The 27851-nt window shown below is 38.1% G+C and overlaps 2 protein-coding genes across 7 annotated transcripts; one reads left to right on the top strand and one right to left on the bottom strand.

The window, feature by feature from the left end:
- Positions 1–689: 689 nt before the first annotated feature.
- NPY5R (neuropeptide Y receptor Y5) lies at positions 690–9034 on the bottom strand. Of its 3 annotated transcripts, none has more exons than XM_045798622.2 (2): positions 8942–9034; positions 690–2360 (listed from the first exon to the last, which is right to left on the bottom strand). In XM_045798622.2, the coding sequence occupies exon 2, from the start codon at positions 2349–2351 to the stop codon at positions 1011–1013; it is 1341 nt and encodes a 446-aa protein (XP_045654578.2). In that variant the 5' UTR covers positions 2352–2360; positions 8942–9034; the 3' UTR covers positions 690–1010. The 3 variants fall into 3 exon arrangements, with proteins under 3 accessions (XP_045654578.2, XP_087722686.1, XP_087722687.1); XM_087866560.1 differs by lacking the exon at positions 8942–9034 and adding an exon at positions 8659–8819; XM_087866561.1 differs by lacking the exon at positions 8942–9034 and adding an exon at positions 8392–8502.
- NPY1R (neuropeptide Y receptor Y1) lies at positions 7945–27851 on the top strand. 4 transcript variants are annotated; one of them, XM_087866562.1, is made up of 4 exons: positions 7945–8093; positions 21361–21459; positions 25149–25996; positions 26103–27851. In XM_087866562.1, the coding sequence occupies exons 3-4, from the start codon at positions 25301–25303 to the stop codon at positions 26553–26555; spliced, it is 1149 nt and encodes a 382-aa protein (XP_087722688.1). In that variant the 5' UTR covers positions 7945–8093; positions 21361–21459; positions 25149–25300; the 3' UTR covers positions 26556–27851. The 4 variants fall into 4 exon arrangements, with proteins under 4 accessions (XP_087722688.1, XP_045654661.1, XP_087722689.1 ...); XM_045798705.2 differs by lacking the exon at positions 7945–8093 and adding an exon at positions 19047–19721; XM_087866563.1 differs by lacking the exons at positions 7945–8093; positions 21361–21459 and adding an exon at positions 19047–19721.

Raw genomic sequence — 27851 nt, 5'->3', positions numbered from 1 at the left:
ATGCTGTTTTGTACATATGAGCCGTTTGTGAAAATATTAAACGGTTTTCAGGGACTCAGTTTTTCAAAAAGCTGTCTGAAATGAAAAAAATTTTAATTGAAAGATTTAGTAAGATAGCATATGAGACCTTGGTACTGAAATAGCACAAAGTCTATCAATAATTCTATATCTTGACCAAAAAAATTAACCTTTCTTTCCCCCTGTGGACACTTGAAGTATTTTTAAATTATTTAATATTTGAAAATACAGATACTTATTTATACTTCACATTTTAGATTATAAAAGATGCATATGAAAACAATTTTTCTTTGATAGTGTTAATGTGGTATAAGACTAGAAAAGATTTAAAACCTACTTTTATTTGGTAAATTAATTGTGTGTTACTATATAGTGGGGGCAAATGAACAATTTCACCAATTATCAATAACAGGAAATCAGCATTTTCCTGCCAAAACTGTACCCAATGCTTACAATTATAATCATGACTTGGGCGTACATCTGTCACTTGTTATGATTTGCTAAGCATACTGAATGTTTTCTGTATTTTCACAAGCTAACTATTAAGAAGCCTGTGAAGTAGAAATGAAGATAAATAGGTAATATATATTCCTCATATTTGAAATGAAATGATCCTCAGGAAAAATATTTTTGTTTATAATTTTGAACAAAAAAATACCGAGCTGGTTAGATACAACTTTTATTTTAAACAAAAATTACAATTCATTTGTTTAAGAGACAAGATGAAGTGAAAGTTAATATAACTACTTCTTCAAGTGAAATTACAGATTGCGTTGACACAGTCTTTATACAACTAAATGAATTCATCATACTATATATAATCACACATTGAAGTTATCTTCCACATATTATGAACTGACATTCAAATTCAGAACTCTGATACATAAATGAAATTTTACGTTACTAAAATTTGTTTATTATACATACAGAGTTATTGTGACTGTGTTTTAGATGATCCCAACATTTGTTCTTTCCTTGGTAAACATTCAGAATTATGACATGTGAAGACACTGTATAAGGGAAATTAAATCAGCTTTGATCCCATTATTAAGAAAACCATACAGAATAGGATTAAGGCAACAGGACATCATGCCTAACAAATGACAAATGCAATACACCAACTTGAAATGCCTGTTTGAAATAAGGTTATCATTAAAATCAGTTACCACATGGAAAAGGTGCAGCGGCATCCAGCTAACAGCAAACACTAATATCAATATGGTCAGTCTATAGAAAACGCTTCGAGATCTCTTTTTGATTCTCATGATAGAACGGTTTACTCTCATTTCATGAACATCTGAGTTTTCTTCAGGTTTCATCTCAAAGCAGGTGGGGACCCTTGGTATGAACTTACTGGATGAAGAGGGTTGACTTTTTACAGAACCAAAGTTTTCTGGAAGCATTCTTGAATGGTTCTCTTGAGGAGGTCTTGCTGGAGCAGGTAACACACATGCTGTCTTCTTGCTGTATCTTCTTCTGTGTTTTCTGATGAATGAATAGCTCCATTTATGGCTGCTGGAAAGTTTCACCTGAGGCCCACTCTTTTTGAATGGATGAAGAGTTAAGTTGATCATCTCATTTTCTTCTAGTTTGTTTTCTTTGTTGGACAACCCACAGCTTATACTCCTGCAGACACTGGTATGACTTACAGTGAGACACACCAAGGGCAGAATATACTGAACTAGCAATAAAGAGATAGTAAAAGCAATTCTGTATGAATCAGATGGCCACGACTCCACACATAAATACCTGCTGCTCAGCAATGCTGAGCCAAATGTTTCCTGAAGTTCCACCAGACTGTGAAACACTGGAAGGGGAGAGCAAATTGCAAAACCTAGTGTCCACACGGTAGCAATCAGGAAGTAGCCATGGTTTGCTGTTAAATTATTAGATATAGGATGTTTTATCATATGATACCTGACAATGGCAATTGATATTAGAATTAAAGTTGAAACCAGAACAGACACACATTGAAGAAAAGGCATAATATGACACATGACTTTGCCAAACATCCACTGATCCAGTAAGACAGAGGTCAGTGTGAAAGGGGAGCAAAAGAGCACAACCAAAATATCAGAGAAGGCCAAATTTCCTATAAGGAAGTTGACTGTCGTTTTCTGATTACGCTTTCTCATGAGAGCCATTAAAATAAGTAGATTGCCCATAAAACCAAGAAGACTTACAAATGTGTAAAGTCCAATCAGAAAATACTGCAAGTCATCCACACTGCTTTTATAGTCATCCCAGACTGGAAAATCAGAATTTCGAGTGGCAGCAGTATTGTTCTCAGTGGCAAGGGTTTTGTTGTAAAAATCCTGGAGTTCTAAATCCATATTAAAGCCCTGCTTGGAATAAAAAGACATTAGTTAACAACTTAAAAAAAATTACATGACTACTATAAATTAATCCACTGAGAGGGAAACTAAATTTAAAAATTTGTTCCCATACCTTATTAATCTCCTAAACAAAGTTCCACAAGGTCTTTAATTGGTTCCAAGTGCAGAGCAAATACCAGCCAATAACAATTACAGTAAGTCTAAGTCTATCATCATTTCTATGGTGTGTTAACTTGTGTTAAAACAGCAGACTTTGTTTTTTAGATTTACATAGACATAATGAAAGGGAAGGAAAAGGCAAATGTATATAAGAACTTTAAGATATCTAATTTACAATAGCGCATTACTATTAATTGTCTAGTCAATGTACTTATTCATGGTGTGGTCACATAATCCTATCTTAAACATTCATTCTTTTCCAACTTCAATCAAGGTCAAACTTAAAAGTCACCTATCCTGAAGTATTCCTTGGTCTAGACACTCAATTGGAATCGATGTCCTCTTTGGAGCCCCCATACTGCTCTGTTTATAGCCGTGTGATGCTATATGTCGCAATTTGCTTTGCAATATAATTAAAATACATAGCAGCCTACCTCATCTATTTGTAAGCAATGGAAAAACAGAAAACTGTCCTTTATTCTTCGTGGTATCTACCACAATACATGGCCCAGTAACTTCACCACTGTAGGTGCTAAATAAATATTTATGGAAAAATGAAAAATTCAAACAAATGTCTAGTATCTTAAATATTATCTAGCTCATGCATGTTCAAATGTAAGCTTTCAAGCATAGAAACACTATCCCAGGACTTAGGTCTATACAGTAGGCACTTACTATGTGTTTATCAAGCTGTACTGTTGACTATGTGTGCACAATACTAGATGGCAAAATCATTCCATAATCAATTCTTAGTCCTTTGAGATGTGCCAGATTATCATGAATCAAGATAGCCACTGACCAGCAGTCTGACAGTGTTTTTAAAACCAAAATTTACCTGTTTATTTTTTAATTTAAAAACTGAAAATAACTTTCAGCTTTAAAAGGAATGAATAAATTCATATTGTCTGAGGAAATCTTACATCTAAAGTTAAATGTAGAAGTAATACTAATATCATACCCCATAATAAGTTTTTTTTTCATTTCAAACAAAATTAACAATGCAATATTATTAATAGCACAATGGTATTTCTCATTTACTGCTACATATTGAGATTTGACAGGATTACAAAAAAGTAAGCACTACTATTTTTTAAACAAGAGTTTCCTATAGAATACTCAGGATAGCAATAGTTAATTAATTCTGATGAATATAGATGTTGTAATAGAGATCCTTATATAATGCAACTTTAAAAAGCATTTACACTACATATCAATTTATATTTATGTATGTATTTCTAGATCTACAGTTGGATAACTATGGTTAAAATTATAAAAATACATATATATTTAATTAATAGTGAATACTACTATCTTTAATTTATAAGAGACTTTTAGGTCCTGATCCAAAATATTTCAAAATAGAAAATCCTTTGTGTACATACATTCATTATCAGTAATTTTAACTTCAGGTTTATATACAGTAGGTCTCAGTAGGATGATACAGGCATCATTGTTCTATGAGAAAATTTGAAAGTTTAAGTTTTTCACAACTTCTACAACTGATTCTATGTTGATTAAATTACTTTCCAGGAACAAATTACATCCCTTTAAAGATAAACTAATTCATGAGCTCAGGGTCTTATTCATTCATTCTCAGACACTAGCCAACAATTTATATTGATATTGCCCCACGTTAAAAGGGGTAAGAGGTGCAAAAGTTACTCACATAATCTACTGAACCATCTTATTTTTCATATTACCAGTTAGTTAATGGCATCCCAGTAACTGCTCTGTATAGGTTCGTAAGCGTCTAATCAAAGTAGCTTTGGCTGGTTTTCCTGCCTAATTTCCTGGGTTCCATCTCCCTTGTTGAAATCCTATGTATACCGATAATGTGTACAGGTTATTTCTTACTGTGATCCTGCTCAGTTATTCTTCTTCTGACTCACTTTCTAGAGACAATCGGGTTTTTTTTTTTGCTGTAGATCAGTGGCTATTGAGTACCTTTTCTACGACCAAGGTTAAGGAAGGACAAAAGAGAAATTGGGTAGTTGATTCTACAGTGGCTTTGTGCTTTCTTGGGACACATGACTAGAGGATGACACTCTTTTAAAGTAAAATATTACTGTCCAAAATTTTCTGAAGGAAGAGGAAATGCAGTATAATTTGTGGTAAGAGAAACAATGTGGTTTTGAATCTAAAATTCAGATTGACTCCAATGTAGTGGTTGGTCTTCTCAATTAGACTCTAATGGACACAAAGGAAAATGTCTTAATTCTTTTCATGCTGGAAATGGTGCTTAATAGAGTTATGTTGTACATAGTGGATGCTAAGTAAACACTTGTGACTCATCATTTTAAAAGTTAATTTTTCCCAGCTTTAAAATAACAGAAATGAATCATCCGGAGAATATAAGAAAGTTCAGAATAGTGTATGACTGTGTGTATATTAGGTATATATTGTATATGTCTGTTTATGTACACATGTATATTGGAACCACTGAAATTAGACAGGTTTTCAAATGGCCCTAAAATGGAATAAGGTGATAAATCCATAGACAATGGGGATTGCTTAGCATTTTAAAATTTTAAATGAGATATTTTCAGTGATAAAGCAACATGAAACTAAAATAGCAAAAAATACTGACAACATTTGTTTTTAATTAAGTGTAAAAGAAGTACATCAGATTGTGGTGTGTCACTAAAAATTTTCTATGATAATACATGCACAGAAAATACTGAATTTATTAAATTATAAAAACCACCACCTTGTTACTAAGCAGATCAAGGAAATGTCATCCTGAGTATTCACTGGACACTGGAAAAACTGAGGCCAACACTTCTTTGCCTCCCTAAAAAAACACTACTTAAATACAATTTTAAAGGGGAGGCTCCTTTTATTAATGAATAGCCAAGACAGATTAGTTGTTCCCTCCTTTGCTCATTCAACTAGCATTTATTGAACAATTAATGTGTGAGGTGCTCTGGTAGGCTCTGGCATAAAGATAACAAATACAAGATACTATGTGAGTAATGTTCTGAGGAGTTAATTCAAGGTTACACAATGAGTAATTACAAGTGCCTGAGGTATAAAAGGCCCTAAATGGATGATGAATGAATGAATGAGTGAGTGAATGAATGAATGAATGTATGACATTCTCCTGATTGCCAGCGATGGATTTTTTTCACCACAGCGTGAACACTTAACATTGTTGCTGAATATCATAGATGTTTATTTGCACCCATTGATAGATTGATAAATTATCATTTTTTCTTATGTTTTTTCCCCTCTTCTAACATTCATTCACTCATTCAACATTCATTTATTCATTTTATTTTGGTGTGACTGTAATCAACCTTGTGCTGCTCTCCCTCTAGCCCCAGGCCAACACATCCCATCTACACGCAAACATACACATAATACCTAATGTACTCCGCACTACATGAACATTTTGTGAATCTTTGCTCCAATAACTTCTTACAACTGGAGATATTGCAAATGGGGCGGGAGGGAAGGAATGGAATGCTTAGCTGTTTCTTTAACATGCCATCTTGTAGTGTGGGGGCCAAAGGCAGGATACCCAAAGTGGGCCACACAATAGCAGGTAGATTATTTTGAGCTGAAAATAATCAAGACCCAAAAAACTCAGGTAGAAACTTTGACCTCCCCACTAACTGCCTAAAAAAATTTTAGATAGTGGACCTGTACCAGGAAAAGAGCTATTTATAGGGATTCCTCTTTGCCTAAGAAACATCTGCACAACAGGGTAACCTTCATTTTCCAAACATCTCGTCTCACCTTCCTGCTAATGGTTTTCCTCCCTTACCCCTCTCCTTAGCTCAGGATGACATATATACCTCATTTTGCCTGTCTTTGGAATTTCCATGTCTGTGTAGATTCCCTGTAGGTAGGAACTAAATTTGATTTTCTTCTGTTAATCTGTCTCATGGAAATTTAATTCTTAGTCCAACTAGAAGAACTTTGGACAAAGAAAAATGCCCTCCTTCCTGACAGTAGCCAGGGGATATTTCAAGCAGTAGGAAATGTTGTCCAATAAGATTTGTCTTTTTTTTTTAAATTGAAAATCAAAGGTAGAGAAACTACTTTAAAATGAAAGGGAAAAAAGCACAAAGGATTTCTTTTCTTAAATTTACCCCTTCACTTCCCTGAAAAGCATAATAAGCAAACCTATAATGAAATGTAGATCTGTTTAATAATTATCTGCTTTTCAACAAGTGTTATAATGAATACCGTACAATTTTATAAAACATGAATATTTTATACATAAGAGTAATGTAATATGTGTACTTTTCTTCATTTCAGAGTGCTAGAGAAATTATGAACTATAACCAGAAAGAATGTCTCAAAAATGAAATATTGTTTTAGAAGAAATTTGATATTGACTATGTGAAACCTTTGTTCTGTTTACTTATGACATTTTCTTCTTTTATATCTAGTTTTAGCTCCCACCATCAGAATTCCCAGGCTGCAACATCAAACTTTAATCCTCAGAGTAAAAAGTGAAAAAAGTAAAAGTTTTTTGTCAAACTGTGGTGACTTTTAAAAAGCAATGTCTTTGTAGACTTACTGTAATTTTCTGATATTGTAATTTTCTTATAAAAATTGATCTATAGCTGACACCAAGACAAATGAAATCTTCTGAATAGATCTTAGGTATGTTAAGTAGATAGTTTTAAAAAAGAATAATAAGAGGAACTACAGGGAACTCAAAGGATACTAAGAGACAGCTAATATAGTTAAAATAACTGTCCTTTGTTAGGATAATTTCCTGTCTTATGAAAATGCACATCTTTTCACAAAGAATGCCAATCACACACAAAAGAACAAAATACATGAATTTTTTCCCCTCTAGCTATGATAAAATATCAACTATTGCCTATTTTGCTATGATCCTGGAACAACGGCGAGGTTCCATGCTCTCAAATATTCCCATGATTTATTTTTAAAGCTAGAATCTGGCAAAATTTGAGTTGGAAAGATAAATACAGCTTTGCTCAGCTGACAAACACGCAGGCACGCGCCACCCTCTCTTAATTCTAACAGCAGAGTTTCTTTTCCCTTGAGAAATCTGAAATCTAAAATTGCATTCCGGCTCAAAATTCTGCTGAGAGCCTCAGGCTATTCCATGGTCTCGGCAAAGTCTTTCGACTTTAATCCAACACGCTGGTTCAGTTCCTTTAAAAGCTAAACTAAAGGTCTGTGAACTTGGGGATAAAAAAATTCCTTGTTTCTGGAATTCAAGGTGTATGGATGTATGGTACTGCTCGCATTTGTCCTAGGAGGCCACCTTGCAAACAGGAGCGCAAATCCGGGCGCGCGGCTGCCTCCGGGTCTGCGGCCAGCTGCGGGACTGCGCGGCAGGTGGACTGACCGAGTGGCGCCCGGTGGACCGCGCCCCGGGACCGCGCCAGAGCCCGCCTACGGGTGTGCACTAGCTGAGCACCCCGTGGGCTGCGGTTCCCCTGCCTTGGATGCCAGCCGGGCTGCCCCGGGGCTCGTCCCCCGGGGAAGCGCTAGGTCCCCGCAGAAACCCCTCCCGCTCGCTCCGGATCCAGCTCCAGCTCCAGCGCGGATTCCGGACACTCCTCCTAGATTCAGCCAGTGCCTGCCCCACCCCGGGTGAGTACTTGCCCCGCACGAAAGAATTCAGCTTCGTCCCTTCCCAGCTCTCCCTTCACGCCTAACAATTGCCTGTTCCTCCATCCCAAACCCCCCAGTTTTCCAGCCGCTCTACCTTTGGCTTCCCCACTCGCCCTCTCGCGAGTCCCGACTACCCCCGGGACCGGGGACCGGGGACAGGGGTGCGGCTCCCCGGCCCCGCGCGGACTCTCTGCCCCAGCCAGGAACGGCCTCGGCCCCTCCCTGCAGGCCCACCCTCGCGCGGAAGGGAGCGGCGGGGAGAGGCTGAATCCGGTACCTCGGGGCGCCCGGGCCGGTGCTGGTGCCTCGGCTCCCGGGAACTCGGTCGCTTCTGCGCCCGGGCGGCGGCGACTGCAGGGGGAGGACCTGGAGGTGGCGGTGGGGAAGAGGCGGGGGTAGGGAGGAAGGAGCGGGGAGCAGCGGGGGTTTTAGAGGCGCCTCGGGAACACGTGACTGCTCCCGGGACCCCGGAGACCCTGCTCTAGGGCGCCTGCTCCGCGACAGCCTCTCCCCAAGCCCGGGTTCGGGGCATCCCAGCCCCTACCTTGCTGTTTGGGGCCCCGGGGAGAAGCTGCAGCCCTCGAGATGGCACCCCGTCACTCTGGCCTCTGGTTCCCGGCCGAGGCCAAGTTAACTTGCCGAGCAGGAAGATTTTTGCCAGTTCTGTCCCCAGCCTGGTGAAGGGAACTCGGAGTCTTGAGCTGATGTGGGAGCGAGCGCAGGCGGACCTCTAAGAGCTTAGGCTACATGAGAAAAAGCTTCAAGGCCCAGGTTTTCTCTTTGTTTGAAAAAATAAAAACCAAAACAGAGCGCTGCTCTTTTCGCACCTTTTTGGAATGAGGAAGGGAGAAGTCTAAGCAGGGAGGTTGATCCGAGGGAGCGGGGGACACAAAGGGTCAGAGATTTGATGCACCTCGAAGAACAGGAAAAAGGATTTATTCCCATTGCTAAAGAGAAGTAGTTGTGGGCGTGGGCAAGCGGCGTGGAGCTGAGGAGAAGGTTGAAATGGAATTCACGTTTCCCAGGACTGTTGAGTAACAAACATAAAGAAGATTGGGGGGTAAAAAGAGTTGTCATAGGTTAAAAAAAAAAAAAAAAGACAACAATCAAAAAAGCACTACAAAATTTGGCCCTCTCTTTCTCCTGAACGTGATTTCTATCCCCAGTGTTTCCAAATCTGAATTGCAGGTTTGCCTTATTTTTGTTAGGTAGGTATTTTGTTAGGCAGGTATTTTAGGTTTCTCTGTGCTCTGTGTCTGTGTATATGTGTGTGTGTGTGTGTGTGTGTGTGTGTGTGTGTGTAGGAGGCAGGGAGTGGGGAGAGACAGAGAGAGAAAGAGACTGGAGAGATTGGGTAGAGGTCCAGATGTTTTTGACCATGGCCTTGCAGGCAAAAGATTGTATTTGTTGTGTATTTCAAAGCTGAAAACAATCATGGGACAATCATAGCATCAAGTGTTCAGTGATGAGTGTAATCCAATGGGACTGGCACTCTGAACTGGAGAGGACTGTATCCCTTGGTAGCAATGCAACTTGCAAATCTAGTTTCTGGGGGCAGCAAACCCTACCTGTTACCTCAGAAATGGACAAAATTTCTTGTGTCTCCTCTCTGCTGAATTTTAATATTTGATACTCAGGGAATCTGTAGAGACTGTCATTGTATTGGCTAAAGAGTCATCCAAGAGCTTTTAAATACCTCAAGTAAGTCCAGTTCCTACTTCATGTTTTTCTGTCTTATTTCTGGAATATTAGTACATTCTCCCCCAAATGCTTGACAGAAAAGGCAGTCTGAGCAGGCCCATTGGATCGTGCAGTCGGTGAGCTGAAGGATAATATGTCAAGAAGGGGTGACTGATAAGAAAACAAAGTTTGGTTCTTAGACTTTCTTCACTCCAACATCAGCATGATCAATCCACTCCACATTGCCACATAAATTTCTATTCTTCCATCCCTTGCACAGTTATAATATATACTTACTTCAAATACGCTTTGTTGTTAAAACAGCTTCCAAATGAACCCCATGTGACTATCTTCCAAAATACTCATCTATGCTACAAGCTTTTGTATGTTAAAAATACAAGATGGATTTTATTTCTTTTCCACAAATTTGTTTTTTCTTTTGATGATATCGACCCTTAGATTTAAGTGACTGTTATTATTAGAGTATTAAAAATAAAAGGCCAACATGTCATTGAGATGAAGATTTCGATTAACCCACCATTTTCTTCCACTGCACACACAAACATGCAAGCCTCAGAAAGCATTCTTTAAATACACACTTAATATACATGGAGTAAACGACTTATTTTTAAAAATCCTTCTTTTGAAGATTTGGTCCACTTGAAAATTCCAACAATATGCTACATAAAGAGGAAGATATGAAGATCAGTGTGCTTTTATCTTCAAATTTCCCGGGAGAGATTCAAGACTAATCATCATCACTCTTTGTAGAATATAATAAATGATTTTGTTCCTATTTTATGGAGTAAATTCAAGCACGTGGAGTACTACCTTTGGGAACACGAATAGTAATGTCCACCTCTGCTCTGTGTATTTCTCCTACTCACTATTTATAAAATGCTCATTTGGGAAATTAAGCTGGATTTTATGTGTGCTACAAAATTAAACCGGCTATTTTCCAGTTCTCATGGCTCTTCATCAGTTATGAAAGAAAGCATTTCTATAAAGGTGAAAGTTAAAACCACTCGGGACTCCTAAGACGAATTATTGAATAATAGGACATTCCAAACAATGCCTGGGGTAACATTTCTCTGAGGAACATGTCTGTTGTCTTTGACAAAGTTATTCCTGCATTTTAATAACAGTTTAACCATTTGTGAAGGACAGTTACTAAAGGGCATTGACATAATCTCAAATGATATGTGATATCGATATATTAGTTATAGGAATAGTGGTGATAAAGTAGAAAAAATAGTATTATCTTATTTGACGCATTTTTTTCAGTGAGGTTATTTGTTATATTCATTAAGAGTAAACATTTCTTTATCCACTGTTTCTATCATGGTAAATTTAAATCCTTAATTCTTAAAAGACGTGGTGAGGGCCATTTCCACGTATTATCAAAATATTTTTAGGATGTGCATTGCTGCATTGATTTCTTTGGAACTGTAATAGTTTGTGATATAATCAATATTTAGGACTTAAAACAAGGAACTAACATAATTGTGAAATACATGCAGTTTTTTTAAGAAACAAAGGCAATTAAAAAAAAGCTGACCCAAAGACTTGGGTGCATAGAGCCATTTTCCCAGAGAATTCAAAGATAATTTTGAGGTCCTAAGGGGGCAGGATAAACATATAATTGTCTTCTTCTGACAAGCACTTTGCTACTTTCTTTTTTATAATTTTTATTTTGTTATATTAGTCACCATGCAGTACATCCCCAGTTAGCACTTTGCTACTTAAGCAATACTTTATCTTTCCTTTTGATTCCCTAATAATTAAATCATTAACTATAACTCAGTGACTAATTGCCAGACAGATTGTACAGTTCTTTTTTCTTTCAATAAATTTTCCATGTTGAAAATACATGCACACATACGTGTTGTATGCATCTATATAGTTATGCAATCACATATCACAGATGTATTTGTATAATGGATACTTGTCCGAAGACCCGGATTTCATTCGGGTTTTATTCCAGATTAATGGTGTGGCTTTAGACAAAACACTTGACCTTTGTAGTTTTCACTTTCTTTGTAAAATGAAATGTTTTGACTGGTAGATATGGAACGTCCTTTAAGCTCTGACTACCTATGACTTTATGCCATTAACAAGCATGCATCATAGATATATGTGTAGAAAGAGAAACTTTCTGGATCTTGAGAAAAATTTGATGGTCGTAGAAATTGTTTCTCTCCATATTAGAAAAAAAGAAATACTGTTGATAGCTTTCCATTTTTATTGGCACATTCTCTTCCCTGCAGCTATAATAACTACATAATGATACTTGATTCATTCTTTTAAAAAGTTGTGGATGTCTTACATATCAACAGATGATTCTTCATCTAATTATATTATTTTAAAAATCACAGCACAAAAAATATAGAAGAAGAGAACGTAGATTCTTTTGGAGATATAATATTGCTATCATGTAAATCCATAGGTAGGCCATACATTCTTCCCTTTTGTAAATCAAAACAAAAAGTGGTGTTGTTGATAAGTATCCCCCAATATGCTTTTTAAAAATAAATTTTCATTTCTTAGCTAAGTTTTCATGGTTAGTATTTTAAATCTACTTATAAGTCTAAATATAGCTTTACTATATTTAAGTGGAAGTGAAAGAGAAATAGTTTATTTGTTTTTGATATGTTGGTTTGTTTTGAATAGTCTTTAAAAAGAATGTTTAGAGAACTGTTCAAAGCATAAGCCCAGAATAAAAAGTTGATGTGGTTAAATGATAGGCTCTTCAAAAAGGAATCTGTTACCGTATTCTTACTCTTTTCGTGCTCACAGGTAATTCAGCTTTTAAAAGTGGGTAGGTAGAAAAACTTATAAGACATTTTTCTGCTGGACATTATATGCATTTTTAAAGGCAGTAGGATTCATTTTTCAAGTTTATACTTACCAGGGAAAGCAGAATTAACACATAAAGAAAATTTTAAAAATGAGAAGAATCATCAAGAGAAGAATATAATAAGCATATATATGTATAAAGTATATGTAGAATTTACATATATGTAAATGCACACACACACACGTATTATGTGCATGTATAAAAGAGCAGTAATCCACCATAACTAAAATGCCCAAGACAGTTTTAAATGTTTCAGATGAACAAATGGGCTTGATTTATGATGTTCATAATTTATGTTATCCTACCTTATTCTTTGTTCTTCAATCCTTCAACAGAACTTTTTTCAATATCATGTGGTATAACAGATAGAATTCTAAGCTGTGAGTTCAAAGAAGTGAAAAAAGTAGTCACTGCCTTCCAGAGACCACAGTGTGGTTCTGTGCAAATAAACAATTAATTATATCTAGTGTATTAATTCTATGTTGGAAATAAACTTAGAGTGCTTCAGGAACATGAATAAGGCACATTCAGCCTATGGGGGCATTTGGAGAGATGGAGAGAATAAAAGAGGGCTTCATAGTTGAGAAGCTACTTGAATTGAGGTTTGAGGAATTGGTGAGAGTTGAATCCCCAGATGGCAGGGAAGGGTAAGTAAGAAGTGGGGAAATAGCATGAAGGTGAGAGTGGATGTAACAGAGAAGCGCAGATAGTTTGGTATGACTGAGTGTGTGGGAAGTGGAGAGGAAGACACTGAAAATATTGGTTAAAAGGACATTGTACTTGAAGGGTCTGGAAAGCAACTAGACTAAGCTGGGGAGGGATATACCTGGACCATTGTGAAAACCACTGAGGCAGAAGGTCCATTTAGCAGAGAAATAAGTAGAGTTCGATGGTGTGAAAAAACACATTTGAGAGATGTTTAAGGGGTAAAATCAATGGGAATGTGTGAGCAATTGCATTTGAGAGTGTGAGAGACAAACACAGGATAGTTTTTAGATTCTGGTTTGAGGGATGGAGATGATGACAAGACTGAGATTCCTGTCCACCAGCTGGGAAGCACATTTGCCAAGGAAGCCTGAGAGGGATCTGTCCTTTAGATAGAAATATAGGGTTGTGAGCATATAGGCATATAATTGGTGACAGAGGGTATGATTATGCATTAAGGTTTAAAAAAAAGGAGAAGATTAAGAATGAGATCTATGGTAAATTTGGGGATTTCAGGTCAATCAAGGAAATGAAAGGACCACGAAAGGCAGTAACACACAAGCTTTTTGGGAGTGGTCTTGGACAGTGTCGCGCGACAGGGGTAGGTTCTCCAGGCAAGAGATTTTCCAAAGACAACAGCATGGTGCTACCATCCAGAAGGGGAGATAGGACAGAGGACTCTTGGGGAGAGGGAGAAAATAGAGAGTAGGCTCACTTGTCTAGGTGATATCACTCAGTAGCTAAGTGGAGAGACTTGGTTCACAGAGCTCTAAAGGGCAACAGCAGTTTGGTGTCTTTCATGGCTACAGGATTTCTTTTATCTATGGTTGACAGATGATGGGTGCAGTTTGTCAGGGTATGAAAAGTAAATGGGCTCTAACTGGTTAAAAATATATTTATTTGGATTACATTTAAAGCAATTAGATGTGTGAGAATTTGAGTTTGGGGCTGTCTGGCTTTGGGCCACTTGTCCTAGCCTGCTGTGTGAAGGAGAAAACAATATGGGGGGGGCATTTAGGCTAATACACAGGTGCCATCTCGGGCCCATTTATATAGCATGAGCCACTTAAGAAGTAGAGGGAGACAGCTGATCTTGAGAGAGAAAACTGAGGAACATGCGGTAAGGAATGAGAAAAGCCTGAAGTGTGGAGTTCATGAAGTCAAAGGAAAAGAAAATTCCAAGAGCATAGGAAGGTCAAGAGAGTCAAACCAACATAAAGAATAAATATAATAATGTCTGAATTGTTTCCACTGGCTTTGATCATTGGTGTTATGGGCAGAGGTGGATTCAGGTGGGCCATATCTAAAGAGCAAATAAGGGGACAGTAAATGTTCAGTTTTGGAAAAGTTACCAGGAAAGAGAAGACAGCTACAGAAGCTTTGACGTGGGTGAGGGAGTTACAATGCAAGAGTGAGCAATTTTATTTTTGTTTTCATTTTAGTGTTGCGCCAAGAAAACTGAATTGTTGAATAAAAGGTGTTACAGTTATATTATTGTGTAACACGCTTCCCAAATTTAGTGGAGTAAAACAACAACTCGCTCATGGATTTTATGCTCATGGATTGAGTGGGAGAGCACAGTGGTGGTGGCTTGTCTCTGTCACACGGTGTTTGGGGCGTCAGCTGGGAAATCTGGACTAGGCTGACTCAAAGCCTGGGGGCTGAAACAGCTGGGGCAGAGGAGTCACTGCTGAAATGAGGAATGCAGAAGTGAGGGAGTAAATGTCCTATGGTTTTTACTTAATTCAGATGGAAGGAGGAGTCTAGAAACTGAGAGTTTCTCAGTAGAAGGTAGAAGACTGGGGGAGAAGGGTGACAATTTGAAAAACCTTCTCAAAGAAGAGAAACTGGAAGTCACTCAAGCCCAAGAATTTCTGGATAATATTTATGTCTCAGCTAAGGTTTTTTTGGTGTTTTTTTTTTAAGATTTTATTTATTAATTTGTCTGAGAGAGAGAGAGAGAGAGAACATAAGCAGGGGGAGTGGCAGGCAGAAGGAGAGGGAGAAGCAAGCTCCCTGCCAGGCAGGGAGCCCGATGTAGGGCTCGATCCCAGGACCCTGGGATGATGACCTGAGCTGAAGGCAGACACTTAACGGATTGAACCACCTAGGTGTCCCTCAGCTAAAGTTTTGGATAATCTGTGCCGTTCGGTTATTTTTACCTTTATGCTGCTATTCTAGTAGAGAATGGTAGCCAAGCAATTTCCTGGGTTCAGAAGAGTCCAATTGTACCCCAGCCCATCCTTGGATATTTATTCTCTTTCTAAGTTTATATGTATCTGGAGAAAGAAAAGCAATAGCTAGACTTTAAACAAAGGAATGAAGATGGGATACTTACCTAAGCAAAGTGATGCCTGGGAACACTTCATACCACCTTTGTGCCAGTTTGTGAAGTTGTTTATGTGGACATAAGGAGTCTTTTTTTTTTTTTTTCCTTTAGGAAAAATTGCCCTATCTCAGGGATGTGAAGTAGCTTTACATCATGGAACCAAGTCTGATCTACTGATGTTGGCTGCCTGTAGTGTTGTGTTGTGTTGTGTTGTGTTGTGTTGTGTTGTGTTGTGTTGTGAAAGGGTTTAATATTAAGGCTGAGATTTCGGGGTGGGGGTCATGGGAGGTGGAAGTGGGGCAAGATGAACTGTTGGAGGTATTTGTCATAGATGATGGCAGGTTTAGAGGTGCGTTCAAACTTGCCCTTCTCACCCGCTATTCCTACTCCATACCTTTGGAAAGAGATATGAAGGGAATAGTAATAATTCTAATCAAAAGCAATAATAGTAACAATGGCAAAGCTCTGTTCATTATACCATGTAATAAATACACAATGTGACACTTTTGTAAGATAACATTACACTTTGGTTGAATGTATAAAGGGTGTTGGACAAGGTGAGATCTGCAGGAGAATGTTTGGATATTTACTAAATAGTTTTAAGACCCTAGTCTTCTAGAGTCTTATTCTGAGAATTTTAAAACAAATGCTCTGAATTTGTAGTCTATGTAACGAAATGAGAACTTTCTTGAAGTGCATTCCCAGTTCAAATCAAGAACAAATCCATAAATATTACTTAGCTTCTCTGCACAAAGAAGGTAATTGAATTGTTTGCCTACATACTTGTGTACTAACATTTACACTAAATTGTTACTTCTTTCTGAGAGTTAATTCTCAAAGACAATTGAATTAAGTGATTGTATTGACCATTTGATTGTACTAACCAATTTAGTCAAAACTCTTTGCCTCCTATATTTCATTGGTTCTAAGATGAGGATTTTAAAAAATATTTTAGTACTCTAACTTTGAGATTCATTTACAATTGCTTGTGTGTCTTTGCATTACTGGAAGCATTTTCTTCCTTCGTGGTCCGTAAAATAATGTTGCAATCTATATTCTATGACATCATCAATTCAAATAAATGTAATAGGTAAGTTACAGAAAGTGGAAAAACTGGCACCTAATTAATGAACAGAATATGAACTTACTCACCAACGTGGTTCATACAAGTTTCACCCTGATGGAATTTTCTCCTACAATGTCATCCACTTTCTAGTTTTCACATGTAGTGTTAATGCCTATCAAGATTTTTCTGAGTCATAATTTATGACAACTTTCCTGTATCAAGACCTAATAGCATTTTAGAATCTTTAACCCTTGCAGCAGAAATTCATCAGGAGACCAATAAATTAGTTACAATGGATAAATTCCATCAGCAAGTATAGTGATACACTTTTATCTATGCAGTCATTGAATCATGCAATTTAAAGGGCCAGACCATTTTTTAGATGATAAAACTAAGGTCTGCAGAGATTTAATGAGTAGAGCCTATTCTTCTGTTTAAATGACAGAACAAAAGACTTACCCAAGAGAACATGAAAACATGTCATTAATTTAATTCTCCTATTCATGGTTTATAGGTCAGATGGCTAGGAAATACACAAAATGGAAAAAGTTCTCTCTCCCTAGCAAAGGTGAGGTTTTATCTAGTTTGAATCCCAGATAAGAAAGTATGCAACTGGCTGTTCATTTAAGAGTAGAAAAAGAAGTTATCTTTATTTCACACATATAGTCTCTTTAATACATCTTTTGAGGAATTCAGATTACTCTTTAACACATGTCTTCTTAGGAACTCGGATTACTTTATGTCAAACCTTCCATAAGATTACATTATAAGAGGATCTTATGTTGTATTTGGTTATTATACAATGCTGATTTTTTTTATTTTACACTTTTAAAAATGTTATTTATATTTTACACTTTGGAAGAGTACTTAATAAATGATATTCCTAGAGAATTATGTAACTTGCTACGTTGTTGAGCATTTCAAAACTTCTTTTTGTACCACAAAATTTGACATAGAAAAGTCTTTGAGACCAATGATCTTTCAAAGATTGGTATTTATATTAATATTTCAAGAATGCAGCTTTATAAATTTGCCTTATGGGGGACACTTTATAACAATTCAATTAATAAAGTGATAAAATACACTGGCCATAGTAGTTTGAGCATTATTATAGCATTCTTGGGAAATACAGAAAGTGTCTAACGAGTCCAGGTTATATTTTCAACTCCAAAAATCCTGTTGACATAGCAAAAATGCTTACATAAAAATGTATTCTTCAAAGAAAATTAGATGATTTCATTTGTAATTCTTGCAGCAGACTGAAAACAGCCAAACTGATATCAGAACGTTGGGGTAAACTTGCTTCTCGGAATGTGACTTGAGGGAATAGAGTAGACAAAAGGCGACAAGAAACCTAAAGAGTTATTGCTCTTTAAAAGAACTGAAATTCCTAAGTTAGGCTTTATATGTTCATCCTTGGTTAAAAAAAGAGAAAAGAATAAAAAAAGAAAATATATATGCCATTTTACTCTGTTTAGCCTGTAGTAGGATTTTGTAAAATGTATGCTCACATCTATTATTGTAGCTCATTATTAGATGACCATGATATTTTAATTCTTGATCACACACCCTTTTCAACTGTACAAAAATATGTCTAATGACAAATATTTTAGAAAGATTTCTGGGGGGAAAAAACAGAGATGTTTACATCACTATATAAATAAACCAGCTATGACTTATACTGAACTTTAAATAGTGTTTATTTTGCCTAATAGAGAAAGAAAGCATTTTTTAACAGTGTAAAGTTCAGGGCATTCCATTTTTCTTGGAATTTTGTTTTGTTTTTAGTTTGAAGACAGAATGCATTCATAGTTGTTATGTAATAAAACTTTTATGTGTATCCTAGGCAGTGTCCTATACCTTTATTAGGAACACTTTTTATTTTCTGGCAGCTTGATTTGGAAGAAGTTGTATTCATCCTCACCTGTAAATAATTTTTGCGTACATGTGTTTGTGAAATACACAACTTTGGTTTTTCAAAGTAGAACACAACTAAGTAAAACATCTAAGATCAGTGCATCAGTAATTATCCAGAATCACCGAGCACCATGATGGTTTTGCCACCGTCAATGTACTCTTCTGTACATTCCGTTCTTTTCTTCACAACGTTCAGTACAGCAGTAGACTAAGCACCGAGGAAATGGCACTGACTCTTTTTGACCACCAGGGAGATGTTCAGTTCATCGTGCTCCCCTAAAAAAAGCAGCGAGGCACTGGGAACAAACCTGACAGCATTTTCTCAGTGGAAAGAAAGAAGGAATACAGGGCCAGGCTTTCTCATCAGAGATTTGCTACTTTTTTTTTTTTTTTTTTGGTAAGGTTTTCTCTTTGTTCGCTTTTAAAATGGTGAAAAACCTTCTCGGCACTGGTGTGAGAAATATGCAAACGGAAATATACAAAAGAAAGCGAGAAACTTATTAGTGGCATTGTTGCGGTGAATTTCACATTTCCTATTCTTCTGCATTACAATCCCTTTCATTCTAGAGTTCGGCTGACGCTCCAACATTTCAGCCGGTTATAACTTCGGCCACAAGATGGCACTGACCTGCAAACAAAGGAAAACCGTGGCTCTGACTTTGTAAAAGCCTCGTAAAATTTTCTTGCCTTCCCGGGAGTTAAGGAGTGTGGGGATGAGTGCTTACTTTCCTCTGCACCGCGCGTATGTGTCTAACAATGTATGGATATGTTTAATTGCTTTTCTTTCCAGAATTCCTAGGCAACGCACCCCCGAGGTGTATATCAAGCTGAGGTGTCTGCGGGGGGAGCATCAGGCGCTACTCGCGGGGCGCCGTCACGTGATCCGGGGATGAGGTGGAGTTCGGCTTTAAGGGGGCGTCTCTTCCTATCTTCATCAATCTTTAGGATTTGAGCAGGAGAAATACCAACGGATCTTTTCTCCCCTCTCTGCTCCCTTCCATTACCATTCTTCCCGCTTTAATAAACGGGCGAGAAAGATGAATCCAACAGAGGGTAAGTTTCGAGTTTACACCTTTTAAGGGACTTTTTGGAAATCTCTCATTGACGGCGTGAGGGATGAGAGAGGAAGAAAAAACGTGCGAGTGCCCGAAATTGACTCTGCGAAACTGAGGTGGGGCATAGTCAAGCCTTTCAGTTGGGCTCCCGGTGCAGGCAGGTCGCAAGGTGCAGCAGAAGATCGGACAACTCCGGGACTCCTGCCTGTGGGTGTCGGCCGACGTTAGTAACCGGGAGTTGGTGGCATCCGCACACCCTGCTCCACCAGGGTTTCTGCACCGCGATATGAGTTCTCCCCTCCTGGGGTTCTCGTAAGGCCGTCTTCCCTTGACCTCGCTTATCTTTTGCGTTTTTCTGGAGCTGGCTGCCGGGGCGGCCGCGCTGGAGTTGGCGCGGAGGAAAGGGTCGCTGGGATGGTCTGGGCAACGGTGGGTTTGGTGGGTTTGACCAGTGGTCCACCTTAGTGCTCTTCGCGCCGCACGTGTCCCGCGGGAAGCCGGCGGAGGCTCGGGCTCGCCCGCGCGGCAGCGGACCCGGACGCACGCACGGTCCCCCGGACACTTGACGGTTCCCCGCGTCTGGGCTGGAATGGAGCCCCTCTCCCTCGGTGCTGACCCTTCCAGTCTGTCATTGCGCCCTGGTAGACACCCCGAGCCCTATTCTTTTATTTCCGAGTTTCATCGAGTTCTTCAGCTCCTTTTAGAACAGCGATGATGGACCCTGGCTGGATTAGGAGATTGGGCATAGACTGGAGGTACAGGTGGTTTAAGAGTGTTCCGTTGGTCTCCAGGTAGACTAGAGAGAGGCGAATGTTTTAAGAACTGGTGTTAGTCCACAGAGAACAGACTGAGTTTCGGCTCTGCTTCTTTTTTAATTTTGGTTGGTTTGGATGTTTTGTTTGCCAGTCTCATCATCACGGGTAGAGATGTTCCTTGATAGATGGGTGGCAAACGGGTGGGGGGGGGGCGGGAGAAGGTGGGCAGGCTAGGGATGAGGAAGATTTAGGACAATTCACCTAGTTACACAATATGAAAAGGTGGGTACATAACAATAGGAATTTTGATTTAACCATGCCATTTCATTCTTTGGTAACTGCAGGAGCACAGGAAAAACCTAGGGGAAGGCAAGAGGGAGTGTGTTTTGACATTTCTTTTCACTCCCCCCCCCCCCTCGAGCGCTCAGGTTTGCCATGCGTACCTGGATCCTGTGCAAAAGCCTAAGTCGCTAGGTGGCACCCAGGCAGGGTGGGCGTGCGGAGCTTGGGGCTCTTTCCCTGGACAGAAACCGAGGAGGAGTATCTGGCAGCCCCAAGACTCTAGAATGCTTCACTGGTAAAGAGAGCTGAAAGCTATCCAGCCCAGTTGCCCACCTATGACTAAATCGTGAGTGCTTTTTGGTGGGTGACTACAGCATTCCGAGTCTTCCCTTATCGTTTTAAGGCAGCTGTCTGTTGTACCAGGAGAGGAAAGAACAGGGAATTACGTAACTCACGTAGATAAACTAGCAGTAACTTTGGGAGGCTGTATGTAACAAGGCTGGCATTTCTTTTCCAAAACAAGTAAGGGTGAACAGCCAGTTCTGAGAATATGAAAAAATTTATCTGCTGCAGACTATGACCAGGAACGTGTATTTTCAGGTAGTAACATCACTCAGAACGGCAAGCAGTGAAAGGCCAGCATTCTCATTGGAAAGGAGAAGGAAATTTCCCTTTGGAAAGGGGCCAAGTTTCCAACTGGTGATGTATATAGTATCTCTATTTTGTCTCTAATTGCTCGTAACAGTTGTATTGAGGTTTAACAACCTTTAATTTTTGCAATGTCTGTAGCTTCATATCTTATTTTAAATATTGGGATAGTAAATATCAAATTATTTTCTTTTGCAAATATAATATATGCAAATTCTTTCCTGGTATTATTTTCTGACAACTATTCTTTCATGAAGTTATACTAAGATAGCCTGAAAATACACATTTTATCCAATGCAGAACTGTTTTACCAAACTAGAATGACTACCAAACATGCACTTAGAAAAGGAGGCTTTGCAAACAATTAAAAAGATAGTTTACATTCCCTGTATAGCTAAGTTAACATCTACTTAGTAGAAAGACTACTATTCCTTACCAGAGCATGTCCATCAAATATAATTTCAAAGGTATCAGAGTTGAATTTCAGTATTCACCTAAAACCATCTGTAAGAAACTGCCTTTGTAGCCCACACACTGTATTATGTATTGAATTTTGTCAAAATAAGTGAATGGATTTAAAATTTCTATTTTTCTCCCTTTCCATTGTAAACACCCCAGTCAGTGCCTCTGTTACCTCTAATCTGGATTATTGTATTAGCCTCTTAATGAATCTCCCTACTTCCCTTTCCTATCTTAAGTCTGTTGAAAACAACAGCTAGAATAATAATTTAAAACAAGCCAGCTAACTTCATGCCTTTACCAGAGACTCTCCAGGGATTCCTCATCTTTCTCAGAGAAAAAGTCAAACTGACCCGTGGAATAAGGTCTTATATAATCCGTTCCTCTTCTGCTTACCCTTTCTAATTAATTTTCTACTAGTCTGTCTCCTATTTTTTGCACTTCTCATTGCTGTTTAATACACCAGGTACAGTCCAGCCTTAAGGATTTTACATTTGTTCTTTCCACATGGGATGCCATCCCTGGCATATCTACATGGCTTCCTCACTCACCAGTTTCAAGTCTTAGTTCATATGCCATCCTTTCAGGCAAGCTGAGGCCTTCCTTAGCACCCAGTAATAAAGTGCAACTCCCAACAACCCCAGTTGCCCTTCTTTGCTTTATTTTTCTGTATAATACCTATCATCTGGCATACTGTCCCTTTTACCAATTTATTTTTTCTTGGCTTTCTTTGTCCACAAGACTAGAAACTCAATGAGAAGGTCACTATTATCTCCCCTAAAACCATGCCTGACACAAACTAAGTGTTCAGTAAATATTTATTGCATGAATGAATTTTCTTTCAGAAACAGTTCCTTTGTTTAAACACAAAAATGGAACATTTTCTCCTATATACCTGACCTATTAAAATGATTATTGTAATTAGCCTCCATCTTGCATGTAAAGGGACTATGACAGAATTCAGTTATTGATGTTAGGATTAATTCACATAAGAACCTACTATTCCAACCATGTGCCTACTATGTCAGTCAACACATTTTTGTTCTAAATCCAGTAAATGCAAGGCGCCATGAGGTATATACACTACCTACCTGAAAGAGATTTTATCGTAATTGGGAGGAGCCAGTTAAGGATTCAGGGGCGCTAAATGGTGCTTTGAAAGATGGGTAGCATTTGGATTGGTGATGAGCCAGAGCACCCAGCAAGAGCAATGGCGGAGACGGAGGTGAATGCAAAGCTCCAACAGGCTGGAGGGCACTCGGGGGCTGTGAAGAGACTGGCCCACCTGGAACAGAGCATTCACCATGGGGCTATTGGAGCAGGAAGTGAAAGGCAAAGGGAAGCAAAATGTAGAGGTCTTCAAGTGTCGGGCTGAGGAACGTACAGTGTCTTATCATCTGGTGGTGTGTAGTGGCAGGGAGCCATGAGAAGTCATAGGATAAAGAGGGCGCACTTTCCTCTCATGCTCGTTTTACTTTAAATAATGAAGAGAAACTCACAATTAACTAGTAAGTCATGTTGAATATCTTGAGAGCAATGTGAATATGAAGTATGATGAAAACATTTTCTTGAATTCTTCAGTGAGGAATTTGCAAAGAAATGTTAGATTATTCCTTACTTCTTCAAGGTTTGTTCTCAGACACTAAGAGACAGAAATTATTCTCTGCCCTTTGGCATTCTTGAGAGAGAAAGGGTGATGGCTACAGGAGTTGAGGAGCCATTATGTATTGGTTGTTGCGGGGGTGGGGGGGGGGGAGGGCCATGCTTCTAAAAATGTATACACTTGAAATCATTCCTAGTCTTAATTCCTCCATTCTCCCTAAATGTTAGAAACCTTTATTTTTATTCTTAAGTTTTATAAAGCCAAGTTGTGGTTTTATAATAAAAAACACCTCATATTCTAGAAAGCAAAAACACTCAAGGAAGGGTTCATTAGAGGTGCCACTTAAAAGGCAAATGTTCATTAAATTTCTTATCTCCTTTGAAATGGAAGTACATTTGCATGATTTTCTTTATTCTCACATAAAAAAGAAATAAATGCAATTCCCTTTCTTAACACAGGCACAATGGCCTGTTAATTAGCATAAGAAACCCTGAATCTCATATATTTATTTAGCAATCTGGAGGAAATCACATTTTTTTAAAAGGAGCTTTTAATCTCTAAAAAACCACTGTCTGTAATTTCTCTTGTTGGTAAGAAAAGAGTCTTCATTCGCAAAATGCTGTGAAAGATCAAAATTACCACAAAATGTAGGTCCCTGCATTGTATCAGTATACAGTCTAGGGGGGAGGGAGGATATTTGCATGTATAAAACCTTAGAAATCCTTTGAAAGCTTCTGACGTATTAATAAAATCCTAGCACTTTAAAGTTAGAAGGAGCTTCAGTTATATCCAGTTAAATCTCCTGCACAATGCAAGAACTCCCCAAAAGTCTTTCATGTAGCAGCTGCAAACTCTTGTGTATGGAGCACCCCATAGTTTTGCAGGCAGTTGATCTCATTCGATTAAACTTTTGTTCCTCATAATGATGTGAAATTTGTTTTGTTTTGTTTTTAATATACACTGTACTACACTTCCCTTGGTCCTATTTCTAACTTGTATAGTTAAGATATAATATTTTAAGCCCAGTTCCCTACGGCACATGCTACCCATTCAAATATGAGAAGACGTCTATACCATTCCTAGTCTTTTCTGGATTAAACGTCTTCTGTCCCTTCCATAGCCCTTCATATGACAAAGGTTTTTGATGTTTCACTGTATTGATCATCCCCTTTTGAACACAATTGTTCTAAATATCAGCTTTGAAGAGCAGTTCAGTATATGGTGGAGCTATTCGTACAACTTAATGAATTAGTTCATTTCTATAGTAGGAGGAAGAATTAGGGAAATTTTTGTAGTTGTTTTCCTTTGTTTCATAGCTTATGTGTTAATCTGTGCATTAAATTTTTTGTTACACACTCATATTTTTACAATGTTTCGGAATCTGTTGGCAGTGGTTTATGTAAGACTTTGGGCATGAGATTTACAGACACCTTACTAATTTACAGACTACTACATTTTGCTGGATCAAAATGTAGTAATTGCAAGTCCAATAAAAAATATTAGAAGAGTTTTTTTCAAAATGTTTGCACTGTTTCTGCTATTTTAAAAAGATGTTTATACAGATTACATTTTGTTTATTTATTTCAATGTCTTCACTTAAAACAGTACTGTGAGTCAGAATTCATTTTGACTGCCCTCAATAAAATTAGTAATGCCATTGGTCATTTTCTCTTTACAGATTGTTCAGTTCAAGGGAATGAAGAATTGAGAATAATTTTGATAAGTGGATTGCAATATGGAGAATTAAGAATAAGCTGAACATTTGATCTGCTTTGAAGAAACATATTTTCCATTTGTCTAGAGTAATCTATAACAACCCAACCAATCAAAATGAATTCAACATTATTTTCCCAAGTTGAAAATCATTCAATCTTCTGTAATTTTTCAGAGAATTCCCAGTTTTTGGCTTTTGAAAGTGATGATTGTCATCTGCCCTTGGCCATGATATTTACATTAGCTCTTGCTTATGGAGCTGTAATAATTCTCGGGGTCTCTGGAAACCTGGCCTTGATTATAATCATCTTGAAACAAAAGGAGATGAGAAATGTTACCAATATCCTGATCGTGAACCTTTCCTTCTCAGACTTGCTAGTTGCCATCATGTGTCTCCCCTTCACATTTGTCTACACATTAATGGACCACTGGGTTTTTGGTGAGGCAATGTGCAAATTGAATCCTTTTGTGCAATGTGTTTCAATCACCGTGTCCATTTTCTCTCTGGTTCTCATTGCTGTGGAGCGCCATCAGCTGATTATCAACCCACGAGGGTGGAGACCAAATAACAGACATGCTTACGTAGGTATTGGTGTCATTTGGGTTCTTGCTGTGGTTTCTTCTCTACCTTTCCTCATCTATCAAGTATTGACCGATGAGCCGTTCCAGAATGTAACACTTGACGCGTTCAAGGACAAATACGTGTGCTTTGATAAATTTCCATCGGACTCCCATAGGTTGTCTTACACAACTCTCCTCTTGATGCTGCAGTATTTTGGCCCACTCTGTTTCATATTTATTTGCTACTTCAAGGTAAGAGAACGTTTCCCCCTACCATTTCCATTTTAACCCGCTTTCCACAGAATTCCACATTAAATTAGTGGTTCTATTTGAACTTTTTTTGTGTGTCTCTCCGTAGATATATATACGCTTAAAAAGGAGAAACAGCATGATGGACAAGATGAGAGACAATAAATACAGGTCCAGTGAAACCAAAAGGATCAATGTCATGCTGTTGTCCATCGTGGTAGCGTTTGCAGTCTGCTGGCTGCCCCTTACCATCTTTAACACTGTGTTTGATTGGAATCACCAGATCATTGCGACGTGCAACCACAATCTCCTATTCCTGCTGTGCCACCTGACGGCAATGATATCCACTTGTGTCAACCCCATATTCTATGGATTCCTGAACAAAAATTTCCAGAGAGACTTGCAGTTCTTCTTTAACTTTTGTGATTTCCGGTCTCGGGATGATGACTACGAGACGATAGCCATGTCTACCATGCACACAGATGTTTCTAAGACTTCTTTGAAACAAGCAAGCCCAGTCGCATTTAAGAAAATCAACAATGATGATAATGAAAAAATCTGAAACTCCTGTAGCTTATGGTCCCAGATGACATCTGTCTAAACACAAGCACAACTTGCAACATCCTTTCAGTACCTGTTCCCCCAGGGAATGAGGTTGTAATCATGTAAGAAAGACCAAGATTTGCTTGTCTTGCTTTTTACTGCTTTTATTGTAGCTGTCATAATTACACTGGGACAAAATGTGTGGGCTTTGGAATCTTCTGGCCATAGGTTTTGACCAGAAATCCTTGAAGTGCTTTTTGTGAACTTCTGCATATAATACAAAGATTTTATATTCAATTTGTTGGAATGAAGTTTCTTTAAAGTATTACTATTGACTGACTTTAGAAGCACTACATCTGAAACTCATTAGGTCAGGCCATCCTGAGTTGATTGGATTAGATGGTCATTAGGTTGGGCAATCCTGATGTAATAATAGACATATTTCAGTCTGTTACAGAGGTGACAGCATGCAAAAGCAGCATTCAGGAAGTGGAGCTAAGCCTATGTCTTGCAGACCTAACAGTCTGAAGGCACCGAGGAGTGGTTTGCATTTTTTTTTAAATTTAAGACAGGATTTAATTTGCTCCTGATTATCACTTGAGATAAAAATGCATAAAAAATACTTCTCAGCTGTGAATATCATGGGGAATTGGGCCACCCACAAGAATTAAGTGGGAAAGCAGTTCTCTAACTTCAAAATTATTTTGGTACCTGACAACCAAAGGATTTCAGAGTAATTCATTTAATAAGCAAATTAATATTGCAGCAAATGGTTGAATTATATTCATCTGAATTGTTGGTCAAGATGTTTTCTATTCTTCACAGACTGTTCAGTGTTTGTCAGGCTTTCTAGCATAAATCTGTATGTGACTCAAAAGGCATTTCCAGCTTACAATATATAAAAACACAAAGTGTATTTTCCATACATCAGTGCCTACATAGTAACTCATTTTTAACTTTTTCAATGTCCATTCTTCAAAGAAGGACACCAAAGTATACTGTTAAAAGAATGTTCACCCTGGCTAGCAGGGCTAAGTACCTGAAAACTGAGGACACTTCATATAGCCCATATTAACTTGTATAAACTGTGTGCCTTGTGGAGTCATAAATAATGTACTTTATAGAGTACTAAGTCGTTGTGTCATGTTAATATATTTAATTTTATGTATTCTGTAATTGTGATTGAGCCTCAGAATCATTTGGAGGAAAGATATTTTAAAGAACAAGATATAACTTCAGTGTACTATAAAAGTATTAAATGTGTTTGATTTCAGAGGGCAGACATTTTCTTTATTAAAATCGTTTTTGCTTTTTC

This window comes from Ursus americanus, chromosome 13, assembly GCF_024610735.1.
Source record: "Ursus americanus isolate L20-20 chromosome 13, mUrsAme1.1.p, whole genome shotgun sequence".
NCBI classification, from domain to species: Eukaryota; Metazoa; Chordata; class Mammalia; order Carnivora; family Ursidae; genus Ursus; species Ursus americanus.
Note: the sequence above shows the minus strand (reverse complement) of the source record. Positions and strands in the feature narration are given on the sequence as shown.

Bases quoted from the DNA above. Each gene is read 5' to 3' on its own strand.
- NPY1R (XM_087866562.1), top strand. From the start codon at position 25,301: ATGAATTCAACATTATTTTCCCAAGTTGAAAATCATTCAATCTTCTGT. The intron at 25,997-26,102 runs GTAAGAGAACGT...GTCTCTCCGTAG, and splicing joins TATTTATTTGCTACTTCAAG to ATATATATACGCTTAAAAAG.
- NPY5R (XM_045798622.2), bottom strand. From the start codon at position 2,351: ATGGATTTAGAACTCCAGGATTTTTACAACAAAACCCTTGCCACTGAG.